At 46.1% G+C, this 23382-nt stretch overlaps 1 protein-coding gene across 4 annotated transcripts in view; it reads right to left on the bottom strand.

The window, feature by feature from the left end:
- Positions 1-1539: 1539 nt before the first annotated feature.
- The window catches only part of ZNF608 (zinc finger protein 608), a gene marked incomplete at its 3' end in the record, with an annotated part of 127268 nt that continues 105425 nt past the window's right edge, over positions 1540-23382 (bottom strand). For 3 of the 4 annotated variants that reach the window (XM_081213535.1, XM_081213534.1, XM_081213537.1), the window contains 7 exons: positions 14215-14302; positions 10598-13025; positions 8414-8831; positions 7734-7906; positions 5812-5965; positions 3556-3637; positions 1540-2552 (listed from right to left, as the gene is read on the bottom strand). In XM_081213535.1, the coding sequence (XP_081069661.1) occupies positions 2546-2552; positions 3556-3637; positions 5812-5965; positions 7734-7906; positions 8414-8831; positions 10598-13025; positions 14215-14302 (3350 nt within the window). Of the gene's footprint in view, positions 2553-3551; positions 3638-5811; positions 5966-7733; positions 7907-8413; positions 8832-10597; positions 13026-14214; positions 14303-23382 lie in introns of those variants that run through there. The other variant, XM_081213536.1, reaches the window with a different exon arrangement.

Genomic DNA, 23382 nt, shown 5'->3' with positions numbered 1-23382 from the left:
TCATCTTTTCCCCCATACCATTTTTAAAGCAAAATTTTGCCTCCCCAGCAGCTATTAGTCCTTCTGGGAGTGGGGGAATGAGAGGTATTGAACAGGCTTAAGTAAACAAATGGCAGAATGAGGGAAACTAATATTAGCTGTATCCGCCCCCCTCCCCCGAGTCACATAAGTGAATGAAATCTGGAGGCAGAAGACCCGTCCTGTAAGTGGATTATCCCAGTCAAGTTCAAGGCAGATCCATTCAGGGGTTTCCACGCAAGGAACTTTTAATGTGCATGTTTGTTATAAAGTCTCTGCTTTTTATCTTCTGCCAGATACATATTGCAGGCAAGAGACCTTCTGAGGGGATGAAACCGGAAAAAGTTCAGACGATGAGGTGCAGCAGTTCTCCTCGCAAGGTATTTTGGGGTGGAAAAACAGAAATAACACCTCTTCCCCTCCAGTTTTTTTCCTCCTTTGGGGGAGGGGAGGGGGCAATCTGTTTGAAAACTGTGGACATGAAGAAGGTGTGCCTGAGTAAGAAATCTGTCAAAGCTCAGGCAAGTTGATCCAGGAGCTATCACGTCAGGTGAATTTTAAAAGTGGAAAAAAATCCGCCCCCCTTCCTGGAGTACCATCCTTAAAGGAAAAAACAGAGGGATATGGCCATGTCATGGAGGCACTGGACTAGATGACTTTTGGGGTCCTTTCCCTTCTATGATTCTATCTGTTTGGTATCTTTTTGTGGAAATAAGGCAACAGAGCTACGTGGAAGATTGGGGATGCCCTGATCTGATTCAACAAGCTTCATTATGTGATCCAATTCAGGACACTGAGGATCACCCCCAATCATCTCAGGGTACATATAGCTGATACACATTTTTGTAGAAACCACCACCTTATTTTTGGGTAGACTAATCCGGTTCTAAATTGGGGGGGGGGGAGAGACTACCCGTCTGACATTAGTGTGGTGCTAGTTTTCAAAGAATCCTAGTAGCTCTTAGCTCCCCTCCAGAATTACTGCTCCCAAGCTCTAAGCTAAGGAGCCAAGTGGTGATAGTCAGGCCAGTGGGGGCCAGCTCCCCTCCCTCACCCAGGGCTTTTTTCAGCCTGAACCCAGTTCTGGCACATCTCAGATGGGCACCATTCTCATTGTAAGAGGACAAGGGAGGCTTTCATGGTGAGTTCTGGCACCCCTTTTTCTAGAAAGAGTGCACTTGAAATGCCCTTCCTCAAATCTCAGTTAAGAGTTCAATATGTGAACATTAGAAGGAGCGTTTAAGCCATGGGTAGGCAAACTAAGGCCTGGGGGCCGGATCTGGCCCAATCACCTTCTCAATCTAGCCCACAGACAGTTTGGGAATCAGCGTGTTTATATATGAGTAGAATGTGTCCTTTTAGTTAAAATGCATCTCTGGGTTATTTGTGGGGTATAGGAATTTGTTCATTCCCCTTCCCCCCCCCCACAAATATAGTCCGGCCCACCACAATGTCTGAGGGACAGTGGACTGCCCCCCCTGCCTTAAGCCCAAGGATCTGTAAATCAACGGTGCGACACCAGAAAGTACAAAAACAGCATTTTTTTTTTTAATTCTGATTGCCAAATTATTTAAGGCAGGTATAAAAATGAAAGCATTCAATATACATTTTACATAAAATAAACTAGATTACAGCATAAAACAAGTAACCAGGCAATGGCATTAAAGTCTCTCTTCTAAAACGGGATAATTGTAAACATTAAAAAAAAGACTGCAGGACTATTCAAGTAATAGAACAATCACAGACGTCTTCTGGTATGCAGGCTATTGGGTTATTTGCCATTCAAGATTATAAAAAGGACATTTCATTATTCACAGGTGCTCATTATTTCCCCATTTAAAATCCTGTACATTATGTACAACACAGTTTTTGTGGTACTGGCAACCCCATGCCTTCCGAATGTATATTCTTCACAATACACAATTACAATGAGACAGTTAATACAGTAACATTTTACACTGATGCATCTTAATAGGAGATACCAAATAGACATCTAAATTGTACCAAAGTGTCGTCGTCGTCGTCACAGTTAACCTCTATTGAGGGTTGTGGGCAATAGTAGAAGGGTATGCAAGGTTCAGGCACACAGATACGCAACGTTAGTTATTTACAATTAAAAAAGCCAAAGGAAGGAAAAGAAGAAACAAACAACCTTTTTGTGGTTAACGTTTTCCAAACAAGACAACACACTTCTTTTCATTTACTTTGTGGTTTACAACTTAGCAGCAGGCTCTCTGTGTGAGCCTGATTACCGATACAAAAAGTAAAGAATATATTTATATATATATATATATATTTATATATATATTTATATTTATATAAGCATATATATATAAAAAACAGAAGTCTAAATACAGCAACATTTGTTACTCTGTGATAAAAATCTGCAATTTACAAAAATGAAATGACTGGTTTTTGCCTGCCATTAAGGCATTTCAAATTAACACCATGGAACTGATGTCTGTAATAAAGCGCTTTTTCTTCTTCATGTGATCCAGTCACATGACGATGCACATTTCCAAAATTATCATTCTCTGAAAAAGAAAAGAAAGGCAGGGATTATTTCAGAACAATGCAGTCTCATTAATTTATGTCAACAACCTCAGTAAACGAGAGTGGGGGAGGGCCGCGAATTATGCTATAGCAGCACTGGAAAGTCTGGGTCATTAAAAGCTGCACCAAATTAACTTGCATTTAATTATATATAAGGTTTCCATTTCCTTTGAAAGGTTGAAAAGTAATCCTATTTAAAAGCAGATAAATAATTTACAAAGAAATGCACGTCACATGCTATGAGAAAGTGCTGCTCCTAGTTTTCTACTAACACATAGCTTCTTACAAATATCAGAAGACATCAGAAAGAGATGCACATTTGGTTTAAAGAGGGTGCACGCGCACGCGCACACACACACACACACAAATAGTCTGCAAATTCTAAATGACTTGCTTTGACATGATGGGCAATATACCATATTGGTCTGAATATAAGCTGATCCCTTAAAATTGGGTTACAGACTGAAAATTGCTGTGGTTGGTAGAATTGTAACTCTGAGCCAATTTAAGCCTTTGATCTTGCAAGCCCGCAAAAGTTACCGTACAATCGCAAATCGCTATTCAATTGCTACAATTCCAAATCAGCAATAGAACTTTTTTTTTTGTTCCATTTTGCCGTATGTCTGTTCCAGCAGCGATACCGTAAAAGCCCATTTGTGTAAGGTCGCGAATTTAAGCCACACTTTTAACTTTCCACGGTCGGAATTTGGGGGGGAAAGTGCGGCTTGTATTCGGGCCAATGCGGTATGTACACATATTTCAAGGGAACAGTCTGGTTCAGCGATCAATTATCTACGCGACGGAATCAGCTCCACGTAAAACGTTATCGTGAGTAGAGTAACGCTGCTATTAACCAAAGAAAGCACCTGCCCATTCAGAAGTCTATGTAGACCTCTCCACCCTCAAAAGACTGTGGTTCGCTTCCCCTCCTCCCTAGTAAGATGCCTGTTACGCGTATAATTTCGAGGTTTACAGGATATTTACCTCCGTTGTGCAGGAAACATACCAGATGCAGAAGCTTGAGCCGCGACCTGCTGAGTGGCGACAAGGGCAGCAGAGGTCAGCCCTGGAGGAAAAGGTGAAAACAGTGTATCTCAATGGATGGATCTCCTCCACTGGTTTTAACAAGACATGAAATCACAACAGCCCCGCCGTACTCTGTGCAGAAAGCATACATAATAATTGCAGGCAGGCAGAAGGAGGAAAAGCTGCCTGCCTCCTTTAGCCAGCATGCCTTCTTCCGATTCCACCTAATAGGCATTTTGTAAGGGGAAGAAGGCATTCCACCTTATTGTATTCTTTTCCAAGTGCTGCACTGCATGGTGCTAAATGGCTTGTATGAATTCCTGAATAGGAAGCTCAGTAGAAATAATAGGCACCGGGAAACAACAAGAATCAAAAGTCACAGTGAGTTGCGGCGACGGCGTGGTAGCTACTCAGAACATAATACTTTCATAATAGCTATCATTTTAACGTTTTTCCTTTTGAATGCACATAATGTATCCCATAAGGCGTACGGAGCCATTGAATTGCATTTTGAAACAGTCAGGACTTCCAAGAAAGAAAGGAACTGCGAAGGCGCCAAGTGAACATAATGAATTAATGCCATTTGTGCTGCAAACACGACAGTGGCTCTTTTCTGCATAGGGGAAGAATCTCCTTTTAATATTGCTAGACGACAGGGGCAGCAGGGGGGAAAAAAAGCTCGCTTGTGTAGCTTACTGTGAACCCATCTGCGGCTCCATTAACAGGGAGTCGAGGACTTCTCTAAATAAACACTGTCCTAATTTGGGAGCTGGGAGAATGTTAAGACTGCTATGTCCTTTTCTAATGCGCAAGCATTCCAAAAGCATACTTCAGTGGTACAGTATTTGCTTTGTATGCAGAAGCTCCTAGGTTCAATCTTTGAGATCTCTATGTGCATTAAAAATCTTCACTCTGTATCACACTCTTTATATCGCTTGCACAAGGTAATTGGCAGTAAATGCCCCCCTCCCCAAGCAAAGCAAAACATCCTTTGACTGTCTCTTCTTAGTTTAATGTAAGTTCATGCTGAAATCTGAAGTACCCATAATGTAACCTCGTACATCAAGGAAAGTGACATATTTTTTTTTTCAAATAGTCATGCAAAAAAATTAAAAAATAAGGAAACTTAATTTGCAAGATTATATCCCTCTCCATAAAGGTAAAGGTAAAGATACCCCTGACCATTAGGTCCAGTCGTGGACGACTCTGGGGTTGCGGTGCTCATCTTGCTCTATAGGCCGAGGGAGCCGGTGTTTGTCTACCAGGCAGACAGCTTCTGGGTCATGTGGCCAGCATGACTAAGCCGCTTCTGGCAAACCAGAGCAGTGCACTGAAACACCTTCCCGCCACAGTGGTACCTATTTATCTACCTGCAGTTGATGTGCTTTCGAACTGCTAGGTGGGCAAGAGTTGGGACTCAACAATGGGAGTTCACCCCGTTGCGGGGATTCAAACCGCCAACCTCCTGATCGGCAAGCCCTAGGCTCTGTGGTTTAGGCCACAGCGCTACCCGCGTCCATCCCTCTCCATAGGCATGTCTTATATTAAAAGCATGGGAAAATGTTGCACTTGCATGTATTGCTAAACCATGGTTTACTGTTATGAGGCCAAGTGCCAGAGAGTCTTAAGTGTTGCGTATTGCCCCCTCCTCCCCTTGGTTCAGGTTTGGGGAGGCATTCAGAAACCTTTCTCTTCCATTTTAGTCCAGTTGCTGTTTCTCCATATATCTAAACCTGGACAAACTGTAGTCAGATTTAACTATAATCAATGGAAACAATCCAACTTGCACACCACGGGGGACTGAAGCTAGACTCATTAATCAGTCTAGATCAGGGCTTCCTAAATTTGGGTCTTCAGCAGCTTTGGGACTACAACTCCCATCATCCTTAGCTATCAGGACCAGTGTTCAGGGGTGATGGGAATTGTAGTTCAAAACCAGCTGGAGACCAAAGTTTGGAAAACCCTGGTAGATGAACCACATTTTAAGACTCAGACATAATCTTTAGAATGGAAGCTTCTTAATCTCCTCCTTGCAGTTACACTGGAGGTGGAGAAGGGGACTTTCATCTTCTGATCTCCTTGCAGTGCACAGTAGGAAAGGGGCTGGAGTGTGGATTGTTGCCATAATACTACACTGTGGTTCAGTGCTACGTGCGATCCAAGTCAGTCAAGTTCAGCCACTTTAATGATTCCAAACAGGAAGACGCAGCTCACCTTGAAACGGGTCGTATTGACCAGGAATTAGTGGGTAGCCCATTCCGACATGGGTGTGGTGATGGGTATGAAGATGCCGTTGACTAAAAGGGGAATGTCGATCTCGCTCCCTCTCCGCTTCCCTTTCGCGATCAGATGTAGATTTCTCTACAGGCTAGAAACAAAAAGGTACCCAAACAATAAGCGCTTCGCTTGTGGATGCAGAAGATCACATTCTGATGGTTTGCGGGATTCTCTCTGACTCAGCCTGTATCTACATTTCAGCAGATTTCATTTCTCGCTAGGCACGCTGCTGCCTCCCTTGGTCTGGGAGACTTTTAAAAAACTGCTTTAATTGAAGGTTAGGGTAAGTGGCTTTTGTTTCCGCAATTACAATGCGGCCTGACTTATTTAAAAACACACAATTGTTTTACGCTTGGATAGGGAAACTGAAAAAAAATGTTTGGAAGAGAATCCCTTCTGGTATGCGTGTGTATGTTCTAGTTAGCTTAAAGTCTATGCTGTACCTTGGGAAGGGTAAGTAAAATAATTACCCAGTTCATAGAGAAACAATATAAAATTTAAAATTAACCTCCCTGCCTCCTTAACTTTATCTTATTATTAGTTGCAAAATAAGAAGTTACTGTTAAAATGCAACACATAGGGTCTGGGCTGCACATCAACCCCAGAGTTAAAAAACAAACTATGGTTTAATTTGAATGTGCTTCGGTGCACGTTGCTGATAAAGTTATTGTTGTGCTCCTTCCCCGTTCCTGACATGCCAATAGGTAATAAGACTCACTCTGGCCTGTGGTGCTGGCTGAATCAGGATTTGTTTCTCTCTGAACAAACCAGCTGTCTTAGCTTATTGGAGGAAGCTACTCTTAACCTCGGGTTTGACTGTGGTGACAAGGCAGATTCTGGCTTTTTTTCTTGGTGGTGTAGCAACAGCAGAGGTGAGGGAGGAACACAGCAAGGACTTTTCAGCAGGGTACACCAGCATAGAATTATAGAGTTGGAAGAGACCCTGAGGATCATCTAGTCCATGGGTAGGCAAACTAAGGCCCGGGGGCCGGATCCGGCCCAATCGCCTTCTAAATCCGGCCCGTGGATGGTTCGGGAATCAGCATGTTTTTACATGAGTAGAATGTGTCCTTTTATTTTAAATGCATCTCTGGGTTATTTGTGGGGCATAGGAATCTGTTCATTTCCCCCCTCCAAAATATAGTCCAGCCCCCCACAAGGTCTGAGGGACAGTGGACTGGCCCCCTGCTGAAAAAGTTTGCTGACCCCCGAATTCTAGTCCTATCCCCAGCAATGCAGAAATATGCAGCTGTCCCATATGGAGGTCGAACCTGCAACCTTGGCGTTATCGGCACCACATTCCAACCAACTGTGCTCTCCAGGCTTGTTATAGTTTGCTTTTAACAATGTGCAAACTGGGCCCTGGAGCCAACTATTAGTACATCTGAATTTCTACCCAAATCAGTGCATTTTGGGCTATAAAGACGCTTTGCAGAAAACCAGATGATCCATATTCGTGATTTTTTTATTTATAGCAGGAAGTGGCTTAGAAGCATATTTTATAACTAAATAAAATAAAATAAAAAATGGTTTCCCGTTTGCATGGCTACGGTATAATTGACCAGTCAAGGAGGCATCCAACATCCATGGACATTGTCTCATGCACTTTATTTTATGATACTGTGCATGCATACTGGGAACCATGGGCTTCAGTGATGTTTCTAGCAGGGGTTCTGAAGGGGCAGGCTTTTGGGGATCATATAGGAAGACCCGGTGGGCTTAACAAATTGGAATTAGTACATATAGAACCCTGCTGAAATCCCAGTCCTGTTTCAGAAGTATACCACTGGTGTGTCCTCTCTTATCCCCAAATCCTGACCATCCCCAAGGTGTACAAATCATAACAAGAGATGTCTTACAGCAGGAGACTTGCTGCGATACTGGTTGGCGTGTTGCTGAAGCAAATCCAGTGCTTTCGATTCAGTGGTAGATTTTACACCGATAGTAGGGCTGGTATTGACTTTTTCCACCTCTTCTCTTCCGGACATCTTTCCATAAACAGGATAATGAAATCCCGGCGACAGATAGGCCCCTGCAGATAAATAATAAATGTCGTATCACATTACTGTTTACATTTGGGGGCGGGCCACTCCAAATGCATCCAATTCAAATTACCAAAGTTGCACCCATGCGCTTTGATCTCCCGCCCCGCCCCAGCTAATTCAACCTAATGAACAGGAGGTTATAAAGAGGGCTGAGCTTAGAGCCATTTCAAACATTTATGGGTCCCTCTTAAGTGAAAGGAATAGGAACTATAATGATTCTGACAGTAAGTGCTTAGGATATTTTTATAGGCAATAAACTATCTGTCAGTGTAATGGCCGCAGCCGAATGACACGGGATGTGGAAACTGTTATCTGGGAATGTTGACAGTTCATAAAAAAGTAACAGCTTGTGTTAAATCTATTTCGCTCCTAGAACTTTGCAAAACAAATGTCATCTGTGAAGCTTCTAATTCTCCTTCGCTGCTAACAGGCACTGTCAAAATAGATAAAGCTACGGCCCAGTTAATGTCTGTCTAGAAGCATTCAGTACACACCTGGGTAGCTGTGCATGAGAACAGGAGACACAGCGCGGTACGCAGGGTGATTTGGATCATACATCTGGGGGTAAGGGTAAGCGTGCAAGTACTGTATGTACGACTGGTGCTGAGTCATTGGAGAGGAAACCGCCACTCTGGCGCCCCGGGATTCCTTCCAATTCACAGGAGTCTTTCGATCATCATTTTTGATCTTGTTCTCCTCCAGTGATTGGGAATCGGAACGCTTGATCTCCTTAGGCTCCTCTTTAATGCTGTTTAATGAGACAGGAATGCTGGAGAAGGGGGCTTCCTTGTTAGGTGTTTTTCTGGGGCTATCTTCCTTTAACTTTTTTTCACGTTCCAGCTCCTCCGCTTTCTGCTGATCAAGATATTTTGGCTGATATACATAATGGTGCCATGTTCTCGTGTCTGGGTCCTGATACGGGCAGGGAAGAAAAAAAATGTTCACCATTTATATTGTTAAAGAGGAATCTTCACAGCCACATTAATCTACAAAATGGGGGGCAACAGCAACAGAGAAAATGGGAAACTGGCCACAACCCAGAGAGCTGCTTTAGGCCTTTATTTCCCTGAACAGCAGACCCTCAACCATGTCACTTACTGCTTTTGAGATCCCCGTAAGTCACAAAAGCAGTTTGTTGTGCAGTGCAGGGCAGCACTTTTTGAGAATCCAAAGTCCTACCTACTGTAGCGATAAAACATTTTGAGAATTTTTGAAGCTAACAGGGGGAAATATAGAAAAAAACTGAAATATATTCAACAATAAATCAAACACTGCTGTAACACTTGAAATGCATTACAGTGGTTCTCAAAATTAATCTGTTCGATTCCCGAAAACCAAGGCGCGGCTTCCGATTGGCTGCAGGAGCTTCCTGCACTCAAGTGGTAGCCACGTCGGACATTCGGCTTCTGAAAAATGTTCACGAACTGGAACACTCACTTCCAGGTTTGCGGTGTTCGGGAGCTGATTTGTCTGGGATCCAAGCCGTTTGAGTACCAAGGTACCACTGTATATGGTACTTGGCAGATACAACTGTATAGTTTGGTATTTTTAAGACATTCATTAATATAATATAATTTGATCCAAGCAATACTTGCAAAGATACCCCATGTTAGAGACTGAGCTGCAAGCCACTGCTCCCTACATAAGACAAGGATAAAGGTAAAGGTAAAGGTACCCCTGACCGTTTGGTCCAGTTGCGGACGACTCTGGGGTTGCACTCTCATCTCGCTCTACAGGCCGAGGGAGTCGGCGTTTGTCCACAGACAGCTTCCGGGTCATGTGGCCAGCATGACTAAGCCGCTTCTGGCAAAGCAGAGCAGCGCACGGAAACACCGTTTACCTTCCCGCCAGAGTGGTACCTATTTATCTACTTGCACTTTGACGTGCTTTCGAACTGCTAGCTGGGCAGGAGCTGGGACCGAGCAACGGGAGCTCACCCTGTCGCGGGGATTCGAACTGCCGACCTTCTGATTGGCAAGCCTGAGAGGCTCTGTGGTTTAGACCACAGCGCCACCCGCGTCCCCAAGACAAGGATGCCCTTAAGGATAAGTGAACATATTCTTTTATTTTTATTTTTAAAGAAGGAAGACAACATTTACACAAATGCGCTTCCACAGTAAGTCTCAGTTTCTGCCAGTTGGGAATAGAAAGTTTAAAATAGAAAGAGTCGACCCTGAAGTAAATACAAGGTTTTATTTGCCGGGCTTAGAAAGACTGGCTGGGAGTCAAAGATCTGTATGACTGGTTCTGCACACCCAAGAAGGCTTTAAAGCTTTTGCTTTTCGCATAACAGCCACCGCTCTTGCTTCATGGTAACCCTCCTGAACTCTCTTTTTTTAGAGAGAGAAAAGGCTGCGAAAACATCCTTATACTGTAATGCAATTAAGGAGCAACGATACATTTGGATGCTCATTTATCTTCCAACAGTATTTCGTCATTACCTTTGCTAACCTGGTGTCTTCCAGACGTTCTGGACTACAACTCCAATAGGAGCCAACTCCTAGGGACAGAGGTCCCTTCGCCCCGCCCCCCCTAAAATACATGCAAAGCAAGAAGGAAGACCCACGATGGCAACTGGCCCCCTCCAGGTAAGCATGCACAGGGCTGCGGCCTAAACTGATGCCAAAACCCTTTTCACCACCAATTATTAACGGTCTAGGCATTTCAAAAAGGCTCACCTGTTTAAACCTTGTAGTGGGATCTACTCCAGTCTGTTTCATAGAATCCATAACAGATTTCATTTCCACCGCCTCCTTTATAAGCTGGTGATTTTCCATTTGCTTTGCTTTGAAGCTATCTGACTGAATCTGTTGCTGATGATTGGGAAGAAGCTGCGATTTGCTTGTCTCCTCCGTTTTATTAGGGACCAATGACCCTATTTTAGAGTTATTTTTACTGGCCTCGGGAGTCGGCGGCGCTTTGGAGATAGTAGCGGAGGGGATGTTTTTCAGCTTATCATCTTTCCCCAGGTCTTTTAGGGGGAGTTCGTTTTTCCTTTCACACTCTCTCCCAGCAGTTTGCGCCATTTTCTGCTCCGCCAGTCTCTGGTCCTCGTAATATTTCTCGTACTGCTGCCTGTAAGCTGGGTTCGAAGCCATCAAGGACTTTTGGTCCATGTACAGCCCATAGGCATACTGGCCGTAGTAAAGTGACTGGGCAAGTGCAGGATGCCTCTGAGTTATGACCGACTGGTGCTGAGGTTGTAAATTAGTGGGACTGGCTTCGCTTTTCTTGCACTCAGCCGGCTCGGCCTTCTCTTTCTTCTCAGCCTCTTCCTCCGCCTCCTTTTTGATCTTCATTCCCGGTGCGTTATTGCCGTTCCCAGCCGCAGGGGCCCCGACCTGCCCGGAGTGCATGTAACTTGGAGAATAGTACGGATCATAACCGTGGTAATAGGGAGAATGGGGCTCTTTCACTTGGGGCGGCTGCACCGGGGCGGAGGAATGCCCTTTGACAACGCTGTCCTTGTTAGAAATAATATCCGAAGGGGAGCTGGCCTTGGACCTCATCCCCTCCGACCGGCTGTCAGAACCGCCATCATCGGCCGCGTCCGAGATATCGGAGTAAGCCGGGCTGTTGGTTTTAGCAGCGGCGCCCTCTGCCCCATTCTGCGTCAGCACATGCAGCGGCGCGATGGAAGACTGTCCGTTCACCAAAGTGCTGCATTCCATCCTGGAGGCACTGCCTATCGAAGGGCTGGGGGCGTTGTCTGTGAAGGTGTAAACCTTATCCGCTTCGGCTTTAATGCTTGCCATCCTGCTCTCTTGGGACTCCGACAGCCCGTTCGCCAGCACCTCATTCTTGCTGAGATGCTCCTTTAAAAAATGCCCTGCGATCTCTTTCCCGGGCCCCTTGGCGTCCTCCAACTTCCCCAGCTTCAGCTCCATTTTGGGGCTCAGGCTCTCTTTGCTCTCTTTGTCCTTCAGCTTCCTCTTCTCTTTCTTCTTCTTGTCCTTGAGTAACGTGAGGGCCGGGTTGACGGTGCTCGGCTCCCCCATGATGGTGGGCTTTGGTTGAATAGGTTTCAGCGGAGGGCTCTTTGGTGTCGCCTGCACAACAGTCGTCGTCAGCGAGGGCAATCCTGGCATCGTGCCGGTAGTGGTGGTTGTAAAGGCTGCCGTTGGTATAGCTATTAACTGAGGCGGGGTTGGAGCTGGAGCTGGGGCAATGGGCCGGGCAGTTTTCAGCTTCGACAGGTTCTTCTCGACTTTGCAGTTGCTGCCTTTCTTGCCTTTTTCTTTCTCTCCCCCATTCTTCTTGTCTATTAGCCCTTCAGCCTCCAGTTTGGGCATCTCGGCCACCAAACTGCCGTCTGCCACCGAGCAGTTCTCCAACGTCACGGTCATGTTGGAAATGACTGGCAGGCTGTTGAGTTCGCTGTTCAAGCCCCTCTTTTTGCCAGAGTTCTTGCCGTTGCTCGCCTGCTCCCTTTTCCCCTTGGGCGTCCCGGGGGTGCTGAGGGGGCAGGGAGACGCGGGTGCTTTCAGCTGATCAAAATGAGAGAAACTTGTGCTTGGCTCGTTGCATTCCAGTGCCACGTTGCTGAGCGCCTCCTCGCAGTCGGAGATTTTGTCTTCGCTGTCAGGCTCAAATTCCAGTTTGTTTTCCGGGTCCAAGTGTGCATGAGCCTGGTGGTACCTCAACCCATTTATGTGCTTGTATTTTTTGTTGCAGTTGGGATGGGGGCAATCAATCAAAACCGGAGAAGAGCAGCCTTGGTCCAAAAAAGCAGTCTCTGGCTTGCCCTGGGGAGTGGTGGGAGTGCTTCTAGAATTGGTACGGACACGCTTCCCAGATTTATTGTCCTCTGAGCTGGAGTTCAAATCCAGCTCCATGGGTGGCTTATTTTTCCTTTTATTGGTGGACAAGGGGCTGACTTTAACATCCTCTATGGCACAATTTGGGGGTGTCCTGCGGCCACTCGAATTAAGGCTGCCCCTCCTTCCTTTTCCATTGGCACCACCTCTGTTCTTGCCCTGCAGTCCCCTGGACTCTGTGAAGCTAACATCCGCCCCCGGCGCAGTCGCCGCGGCGGCGGACCGCGCTCGCTTCCCCCGTCCCCGTCCTCCTCGCATTTCCAGGTCGCTTGTTGGCGATTCACAAAACCTGCGTAAATAAAACGAGATGTCAGAATTGAGTGGGCATAAGAGGGAAGGGCAAAACAGACTCAGATCATCGTAAACAATGGACTACTAAGCGCATATCAAATCAGCATGCAGGCCAAAAAACCCCACCCTTAGTAGTCCTTAGAAAGAAAAGAAATCTTAGCGAGACTGTCTTTAAAAGAAAGGTAAAGGAACAAGCTGTGCACGTCTGGGGGGTGATTTTAATTACCGTATTTTTCGCTCTATAACACGCACCCGACCATAACACGCACATAGTTTTTAGAGGAGGAAAATCCGTAGGCATGCCACCTGTAGGCATACCCTCCATAACACGCACAGACATTTCCCCTTACTTTTTAGGAGGAAAAAAGTGAGTGTTATGGTGCAAAAAATACAGTATGTACATTTATACTCTGCTTCTTGGCCAGAAAAAGAGAAAGCCCCATTAACAATAAAACAAGACTAAAATGCAAAAAGCATAATGAAATCAAGAAACAAATAACCAGTCAGAACAATGTAATGGAGCATAAAAAGTCAGCCCTAATAAAAGTTAGGGGTCCTAAGGGGCGTGTGCATTGCAGGGGGTTGTCCTAGAATACCCTTGCAATCCCTCCTAACCATATACAGTGGTACCTCGGGTTACATACGCTTCAGGTTACATACACTTCAGGTTACAGACTCTGCTAACCCAGAAATAGTACCTCGGGTTAAGAATTTTGCTTCAGGATGAGAACAGAAATCGTGCTCCAGCGGCGCGGCGGCAGCAGGAGAACCCATTAGCTAAAGTGGTGCTTCAGGATAGGAACAGTTTCAGGTTAAGAACACACCTCTGGAACGAATTAAGTACGTAACCAGAGGTACCACTGTAACTCTCTGAACAGCAAGCAAGGCCTTGGAGAAGGCCCTCTTGCTGGTTGCCACCCAAGACATCCCAGAAGGTAGGGTACCTACACCAGGTCCTGTCCTACAGTGCTTAAGGTGCAAGAGGAAGTCCTTTAGTATTATCCTTGATTCGATGCCAGAATAAGTTTCCCCTCAATACCTACATTCTGCTGCCTAACAGAGAAATTGTGTTTCTTGTGTATGGTTTCAGTTACACGGAATTGTTTTTTAATTAATCTCTGCCCAGTTTTCATGCCAGATATTGGAGGGGAAAGCAGACAAAAACCAGACTCAGCGTGTCTCCTTACCTAGGAGGAGCCCAGTCGTGTTTTGTGCAATCAAGCAGCGTTCCAACGTATGTTTTATTCCTCCATGTAACATTTACTACTAGGACACCTGCGGACGAGAGAGGGAAACAAAAATGATCACAGTCAGAACAACATCTTTTTGAACCTTGCTTAAAAATGGGGAAAGGGGTGGGGTGGGCAGGGAGCAGCATTTCTTATTTGATTTGAAAGGCTGCGGTTTACAAGATTCCTCTTTTTTTTATTTATTTCAGTGACCTCCAATTAAAACCCACAGGAGTGTCTCTGTGTGTGCATGTGCGTGCAAAAGGCTCAGAAAGAGAATAATCAAGATACAGCTGTGAGGAGGAAATGGTTTTTGCTACGTCCCGCTGTAAAAAGGCCACAGTCACCTCTTAATTTTGCTATTATTGCACATAATTGCTTTTGTTTGGCTTTCAGCTTGCATAAATGGAGCGCCAGTAGCTAGTGCTTGGAGCAGGAGGTGGCTGGTGAAGAATCTGCTTTGTCTTCAAAAAATACGTTGACTTTATTTATTTGAAATAACACACTACAATGTAGCATTAAATACAGACAAGCTCTATGTATTATTTAGAAGCCGATATTGGGCGCCCTTCATTCATCTTAACCACAGCCTAAACCCCCCAAAATAAGAACATATGGGTGTGTGTTTTTAAACGTTGTGCCTTTCTAAAGCTTCATATGTTCTTTTTATAGGGAAAAGACACAAACTGAAAATCTGAGGGCTAATAAATCCTCTTCTGCAGTCATTAAGCAGAAAAGGGGGAGGGATTGGGTTTTTCTCCAGCACCGATCACACAAATAAAGACGATTTAGAAGAACTGTGATAGTGAACGATGACACCATTAATTCATTAGATATGGTACAGACGTACACATAACAGTCATTTCTGTTTTCAGAGCATTAAAACCCGTGATCAAAAAAGCCTGAAGCAACGATACCATTTAGCTGCAAAGAAATTCTTTCTAAATATTTAACACCAATTGCCAAGTCTGAATGAGCTTTTTTAACCCCCCTCACAATACACCTTTGTGTCTCCTAGCTCCAATTCCGGCTTTTTTTCACTGGTGAAATAATAAAGTAAATAAATAAATAATGAAACTGTGCCTTGTGTTTCCAGCTTGTCGGCTCACTTTACGTCACCAGTGCGATTTCTAATTTTGCATTCAACCTTTCCCCAGACTCCTACACCAATGTAAAGAAAACATGTAACCTGCAACTTATTTCCTCAGGGCCCTTTTAACAGCAGGAAAGTATTTTGAAATGCTATTAGCTAAAGTACTAGGGAAGAAGGGATTTCCTTTAAGTATTTCCAACAGCGTATCAAGGAGGGGGGAAAGGATGGTTCCCTGCATGGTTTTAGCTTGTTATTGTTAAACGACGGCAGAGTGTACAAATTCTGACTTCAGTCTATTTAAAAAAATAGAAAAAGCCTAACTCCAGATACATAAGATAAAATCCTTTGCTAAGGTATGACTAACAGCAATTAAAATTAAATGTGTTTCTGTGCTTTGAGGGTTTTTTTCTTTTTGTGCTTTTAGCAAATTTCACAGCTGGGAAAACACATTTCATCCCTACCCCCCTTTTTTTAAAGCACCCGATAAAACTATGAGAAAAAAGTGGTCTGTTTTTCTCATCATTTGCTCTCTAGGGCACCGCGTGGGGTGTCAGAGACCTTTCCAACTGCTTAAAATTCTCCAGCATGTCATCTATATTTACAGCACTGGAATATATTTGTATTGCCAGAAGGTTAGCGCTTTTTCAGCTTCAGATGCAATAGGCTGAATCACTTTGTTCCCGAAGTCTCTGATGTAGCACAAATGTATAATTAAAATTGCTTGAAAGGGAAACATGAAAGAAACAACAAGCCCTCCATTCTTGGAGTAATAAAATTAAAAACAGGAAAAGTCTGCACAGACACTTAACATTTGTCTGCAGTGAAAGGCTTTTGTTATTGCCTTCCCCTAAGGGCTTCATATTTCCAGCAAACGCCGGCTCTGGATTGGCCGGCCAGCACTGGGAACGCTGCCGCCTGATTGGCTGGGCTGAGCACTGCAGCACAGGCCACAAAAAAGGCGAGATTCAAAGGGAAATAGTGATGTAACACGAGAGTCCTTGCAAGGAGCAGCAGGGCGAGGGGAATGGGAAGGAAAGGGAGAGAGAGAGAGAGCCAGGGATAAGCTGAGCGGCTTTGATTCCTGCTTCTGTACTCATGCTCTGGTTTGTTTGCTCTAACTAGGCTTGTCAACATGATGAAAGGTTGCTGCCTGCTTAACTGCTCTGCGTCCATATACACAAGCAAATGAAGAGAGCATGCAAGCTGCTCTTCAAATCACACAAGGAGAAAGCCAAAAATAAGGGCGCTTGCAAAATGGAGCAAGGAGACATTAAGCTGATGTAAACAAAACCTGCTCCTTTTCCCTTATGGGGTATGCAAAAACCCGTAGAGAGTCCTTAAGTGGGCTCCCTATCGATAGGAGAAAATAACATAGACCAATCAGAGAATATTGAGAAGCAAAGCAACTAGGAGGCCTGATCTTTATTCAACGGTTGCAACAGGGTCCTCACTCACCACACGCAGGAGGGAGGAGGGACCCAGAACCACAGTGTGGTTTGCACATAAGGTGTGCAAGCCCTTATATAGACTTTGGAAATTGCCCACTCTGTAGCTCAAGACCAGCCCCAAAAACATCATACATACATCACAGAAGTAGGCGGTCTACAGCAGAAATCCTGTCTGCCAGGACACCTGACAATGGCCAGTGATTGCTTACTTGGACAGCCCAGCCATTCTTTTGTATGGTAAACACTTTAACTCCTGAATCCAGGTCACAGGCTCACCCTATTCATACACAAAGGTGCCCTAAAGCAGTGTTTCCCAACCTTTTTTGGGCAAAGGCACACTTGTTTCATGAAAAAAATCTCAAGGCACACCACCATGCCAGATGGGGAAAGGTCACTTTTTACTTATGTAAAAAAAAAAAAAAAATAGTAACAGCATAGAAGGTAATGGTAGATGACTGTTAGGGTCTCCCCCCAAATGCAGAATTCTATTAATATCTTCCTTAGCGAGCCGCGTTAACCCCTGTAATGCTTTCTATAGAGTAAGCATAGGGGACACTGGGGGATGTGGAACCAAGGGGGCAGTGGGCCAAAAGAGTTCGGGATCTACTGCTTTAAACAGAAATAAGAGCCAGTGGGTTCTTCCTTTTTTAAAGTATCGTTTCAGCGGGGACAGCAGTCCGGATTTCCAAAAAGCGGCGCTTTTTTGCGTCTGAGCAAAGAAGAGAGAGAGGGGAAAAAAGAGAGAGAGATTGATTTGTGGCTGCGCAAAGGGGGGAGGAGCCCAGGAGTAAAAGTAGGAAGGACGAAGGGAGGGGAAAGGAAAGTTAATAGAAGGAAAGGCGGGTGGGAGAGAAAGAGAAAGAAAGAGGGAAGGAAGGGGGGAAGAGAAGTGGAAAGGAGGGAGACTGAGGCGGGGGAGAAGCGTCTGGAGAGTTGCTCCGAAGTTTGGGGGGCCGCGGGGGTGGGCGCGCGTCCCAGGAGGCGGAGGCCAGCCCGGGCTGGGAGCCGCGCCGCGGCCCGGGGGCGGTAGGCGGACCGCGGCTCCTAGGATGGGGAAAGGGGACGGCGGCGCAGGGGGAGGAGACCGGCACGGCTAGGGCAGCGCGCAGGGGGAGGGGAGCGGGCCGGAGGCGGGCGAGGGGGGCCGCTTTCCCGCGCGCCGCGAACATGGCCTCCTTCCCCGCGGGCCCCGCCGAGCCCCCCGGCCGGGGAGGGCGGCGCGCCCCCGCCGCCGGAGGAGAGCAGAGGCAGGAGGAGGAGGACGAAGGCGCTGCCGAGGAGGCGCGCCAACTTCTGCGCCCGCCCCGTCGCCGCAGGCTCCTCCCGGCCGAGTCACGTGGCCAGCGTGACGAAGCTGCTCTGGTGAGCCAGCAGCAGCGCAGCACACGGAAACGGTCCCTATTTATCTACTTGCACATAAGGGTGCTTTCGAACTGCTAGGTTGGCAGAAGCTGGGACTGAACGACTGGAGCTTGCCCCGCCGCGGGGATTCGAACCGCCAACCATGCGATCGGCAACCCCTAGGTGCTGAGGTTTTACCCACAGCGCCACCCGCGTCCCTAGTGCTGCATGGTACAGCATAATTTATCATCTCCCCACTTCTGGTATAAATGATATACAGAGGATGTAATTGTACTAAAGTTACATGAAGAGAACTTTTAAAATAAGGTTGTCTACAACTGCTTGTCGTCCCCCCCCCCCCTGCACTGGATCAGGGGTAGGGAACCAAGCTTCTTCTGCCTAATTTTATGCTGATAGGGGAAGTCTGGAGAGAAAGTTGAAAAAGAAACAGGGGGGGGGGGCAGTCAAGACAGACAGAATGGTGGAAAGCAGGGAATCCTCTCAAGTCCATCACATCTGACCTCTGGCAAGAGCTATCTGTTCCTCTCCAGGCAGAGAAAAGAGATGGCCTGGCATTTATAGCTAAATAAAAAAGATTAAAAAATGTAACTTATTGATTAGTGTCAAAAGGATGTTAAAGGATATGTTGATGGTTCAAAGGGGAGTCAAGAGAAAACTTGCTTCACCAGCAGATCAGTAAGCAATTAGGAAATAAACTTTGGTGCTCTGAGGTATACAAAAGTTAACCGTGGAAAAGAATGTATATGCTTGCTGCAAATAGTGAGATGATGCAACATTAGTTATGGGGGTGATCCGTCCAAATGTAACACTTTTAGGTCATTTTCAGTAGGAAAGATTTAAGAATGGGTTGCATCTCCCCCCCCCCCCGAATGGCTTAAAATAGTGATTCACTTGGGTTGCACACCCTGTTCGATGCATTTGTTGTTGAGAACTGGCGCATCTGGGACTCCTGGGCCAGGTGAGAGGGACGTTGGCTTTGCCTCTTGGCGGTTTGAGAAGCATCCCTGACCTTTGCGGGTGTCCACACACTTCCACGTCGCGCTCCTGGGATCGTGTGGGGACTAAGAGACGGCCGGAGGGGGATCTGGCGAGCCCCTGGGCACGATCACCCTCGATTACGGGGAGCAGGGGGCTCTTCTGAGGGGAAAGCGGAGCGCAAGGGGGGGGGAGAGCGCGCTCCCCGCCAGAACCGAAAGGAAGAGCCGGTTCGGGGCGGGGGGGAGCCAGAGCAGCGGCTGCCCCCCTCCCGGCTCCCACGGGGCCTTCCGCCTGAGGGAAACCCTTTTCCCGCCCCCGGAGAGCCTCGCGCGCGGGGTCCAGAGGGGGGAGGGGGAGAGAGGCAGAGAGCAGAGGGCGCGCACCCCCCCCAGCCACGCATGCGCGCCTCAGCCGCGCCTGCTGGGCGGTCCTTTCCCCTGGGCTCCGCCCCTCGCGACACGGAAAGAGCGAGCGAGGAGCGAGAGCGCGCCCGTCCTCGGCTGGCTGACTGGCTGGGCCGGCGCGGCGAGGGGCAGAGGCGAGAGGCTGCGCGCGGATCCGGCGGCGGCGCGCCCCCGCCGCCGGAGGAGAGCAGAGGCAGGAGGAGGAGGACGAAGGCGCTGCCGAGGAGGCGCGCCAACTTCTGCTAACTTCGGCGCCCGCCCCGTCGCCGCAGGCTCCTCCCGGCCGAGAGCCAGAGGACGGCGGCGGAGCAGGAGGAGGAGGATCGGGTTTGGCGACGGCTGCTGCGTCCTCTCCAAGCGCGGGGCTGGCCTCCGCCGCGCCCGATCCTCTCGCCTCGCGCCTCGCCCGCCTCCCTCCCACGGCACACCAGGCAACGTCTCGCGGCACACTAGTGTGCCGCGGAACACCGGTTGGGAAACACTGCCCTAAAGACAGCTAAGGAAAAGATAAATGGAGAGGCTTTCCCATTTCCTTCCTCCTTGCAGAAAACATTTGAAGTCAATTTGGGAGAGTCAAAATGGTTTCAGGACTGTTCTCCTGTGCTATTATAGACACTTGGTTTACAAACTTATGTATGTGTTTGCCTTGTAAATCTATGAACATTTAATTTGTATATTTGGGACCTTAAATTCTTATAACAGCGCAAAGCAGGGAACAGCCTGGTCAACGGCGGTTAAACGAAAGCCAAGTCTGAAATCAGCGAGTTATTCAAATCTATGGCAGCTATTTCTGGACACAGTTAGCAAAGGCCGGGTAATTTTACACCCTGAATATGTGCAGCTTCACCAAGGAAACAGATATTACGCTGACCGTAACGGTTAATGAACGGTTTTGTGGATGTGGAACACCACCTAACATGGAGATGGGTCAAGGAACGATCTAGCCCTCTACTGCAAATGTGATATGGCAGCAGCTCTCTGCAGTCCCTCCAGGCTTATTTAGTGCCCTTAACTGGGTAAGTCGAGGCTCAATGCTCAGAACTGCACTCTGGCAAGGAGCCTTTGCTCAGAAGTGCAGAATGGGCAGCACAGTTGATGCCAGGAACCACAGCTGTGGGGTGTAACTCCATGTAGTTAGTGTGAAATGTTTCAGGGTGGTTTTATGCATGCTAGGGGAATCTTTCATTCCCCGGGACTGAAAGATGGTATTTAACTCTGATTAGGCTTGCTAAGAAGGGACGCGGGTGGCGCTGTGGGTTAAACCACAGAGCCTAGGACTTGCCGATCAGAAGGCCGGCGGTTCAAATCCCTGCGACAGGGTGAGCTCCCGTTGCTCGGTCCCTGCTCCTGCCAACCTAGCAGTTCGAAAGCACGTCAAAATGCAAGTAGATAAATAGGTACCGCTCCAGCGGGAAGGTAAACGGCGTTTCCGTGCGCTGCTCTGGTTCGCCAGAAGCGGCTTAGTCATGCTGGACACATGACCCGGAAGCTGTACGCTGGTTCCCTCGGCCAGTAAAGCGAGATGAGCGCTGCAACCCCAGAGTCGGCCACGACTGGACCTAGTGGTCAGGGATCCCTTTACCTTTACCTAGGCTTGCTAAGATGTATAAGTCTGAATCAGGTAAGTGCTGGAGATGCAAAGAGGTGGAGTGAACATTCTTTCACATGTGGTAGACTTGTAAAAGGGTAAAAGACTACTGGGAAATGATCCATAATGAATTAGGGCGAAAATGTTTAAAAATACTCCCCCCCCCAACAGAATTCTTTCTGTTGGGGATAATTCAGACTGAAATTCCCAGGCGTCAGAAAATGTTATTTATGTATGCTACTATTGTGGCCCATGTTTTGTTAGCCCCCAAATGGAAAATGAGCAAGGTCCCAACTAAAGAAGAATGACAACTTAAGTTGACAGAATATACACAACTCGAAGACTTAACTTATAGAATAAGAGAACGAGAAGAACATATGTTTAAAGAAGACTGGAAAACGTTTATTGGCTATATGGGAGGAAATTATGTACAGCTGAAAACGCTGGCGGCATTAAGATAAATTCAACAGTGTAAAAAAGTTTTGATGGATGTATTAATGGAATACTGAATGGTATAGTTTTTGCAAAATATGCAGGGATTTATTATATGTAAAATGAACCATGGAAAGAGAAGACGGGAAGTCATTGATATCTTAAGGATGTAAAATGAGTATTCTAAACTGTAAAACAGAAAATTTAATAAAAATTATACAAAGAAAGAAAGAGATTCCCCTCCATGTCTGCTCTCAAAACAGAGTTGCTTCTATATAGTATTTACATTCTCAAGGCCAGTTTACACAATCCAGAAATGTAATATGTCTGGTGGAAAATAGGACATGTGGCTTTCATGTAACAAGGCGATATGTGACATAAACACTAAGTACATAGTCCACAATACTTCATCTTAAAGAAGAAGGAGGAGGAGGAGGAGGAGGAAACTACACAAACTGGAGCTATAGATGCACGACCATATCCACCTCCACACAATATATTTAAAGAACATTGCTTTCCCACAAAGAATCCCAGAAAGAGTACTTTATACCTCAAAAAGCTACAATTTCCAGAAACCTCAACATACAGTGGTGCCTTGGTTTACGAACTTAATCCGTTCCGGAAGTCCGTTCTTAAACTGAGCCGTGCTTTCTCTAATGAGGCCTCCTGCCGCCGGTGCCCTTCCACCGTCAGATTCCGCTCTTAGACTGAGGGAAAGTTCTCAAACCAAGACACTATTTCCTGTTTTGTGGAGTTTGTAAACCAAATCATTCTTAAACCGGAATGTTCTTAAACCGAGGTACCACTGTACTAGAGTTATCAGGATTCTGGGGGGGGGGGAGCTGTGTGCTTTAAATGAGTTAAATGTGCTTTAAATGTATGTTGTGGATGTGACTTATATGTGTTTAATGTCCGTGGAAAACATTACCTAGTATGAGTGGTGAGGGTTTTTATGACCACTAGTCCACTACAGGTATTGTATATCATCTCTAGGTGATCAATTGTCCGACTATGCACAATTCCCCAGCACAAGCCTCAAAGCCTCAAAGTCCACCACCACCACCTTTTGCCTTGTAAGCATTGAAGCTAGACTTCATTATAGGGCTTGGTATGGTTGTCTTGATAGATATTTGAATTTTTTTCAAAAAGCTTAGTGTATCCCCAAAAGTTAAATTGTTCCCCCACTAATCACAAGGAGAAACATTTTGAAGTGAATGTAAATAAGTACATTACTACAAAGCAGGAACAACAACAACAACATTTAGTAGGAGGCATTAATAACAGAAGTGCTGGTGTAAACAGACCCTATGTTTTTCTGTTGTTTGCTGCTACAATGAACAGTGTCTCTTAAAGTAGCTAAATATATCTGAAATACTCTCCAGGAACAGGAAAAGTAGTTTCATATTTGAGAGAAAAATTTCAATCAACACCAGATTTTGATCTTCAAAGTTCACTTCCACTTGTTTTTGGTGCTTTAAAGGCACGGGGAGCAATTATTTTTCAAGTACCATTCCGCCCCCCCCCCCTTATGATTGATTAAAAAAACCCTATCCAGGTTTTATTTCAGGAAAATTGCATCTGTAAGAGACACATTCGTTCTTTCGTTACATAAAAAAAACACTAAAATCATAGAAGTACTCGATAGGGGGGAACAAAGACAAAGTTGATGGATATTTTCCTTCTGCTTTGGAAGAAAACTGGAGGAGGATTGATTCATTGCCTTATCCACATCTGCTTTCCCCTCTTCAGTCATAGGAATGTTTTCTGAGAGCAAGCAATGAAGTCAGAGTGTTTAATTCAGCAAACCCACCAAAGAAATGG

The sequence above is a fragment of the Podarcis bocagei genome (assembly GCF_964188305.1).
Source record: "Podarcis bocagei genome assembly, chromosome: 11".
Classification (NCBI taxonomy): domain Eukaryota; kingdom Metazoa; phylum Chordata; class Lepidosauria; order Squamata; family Lacertidae; genus Podarcis; species Podarcis bocagei.
Note: the sequence above shows the minus strand (reverse complement) of the source record. Positions and strands in the feature narration are given on the sequence as shown.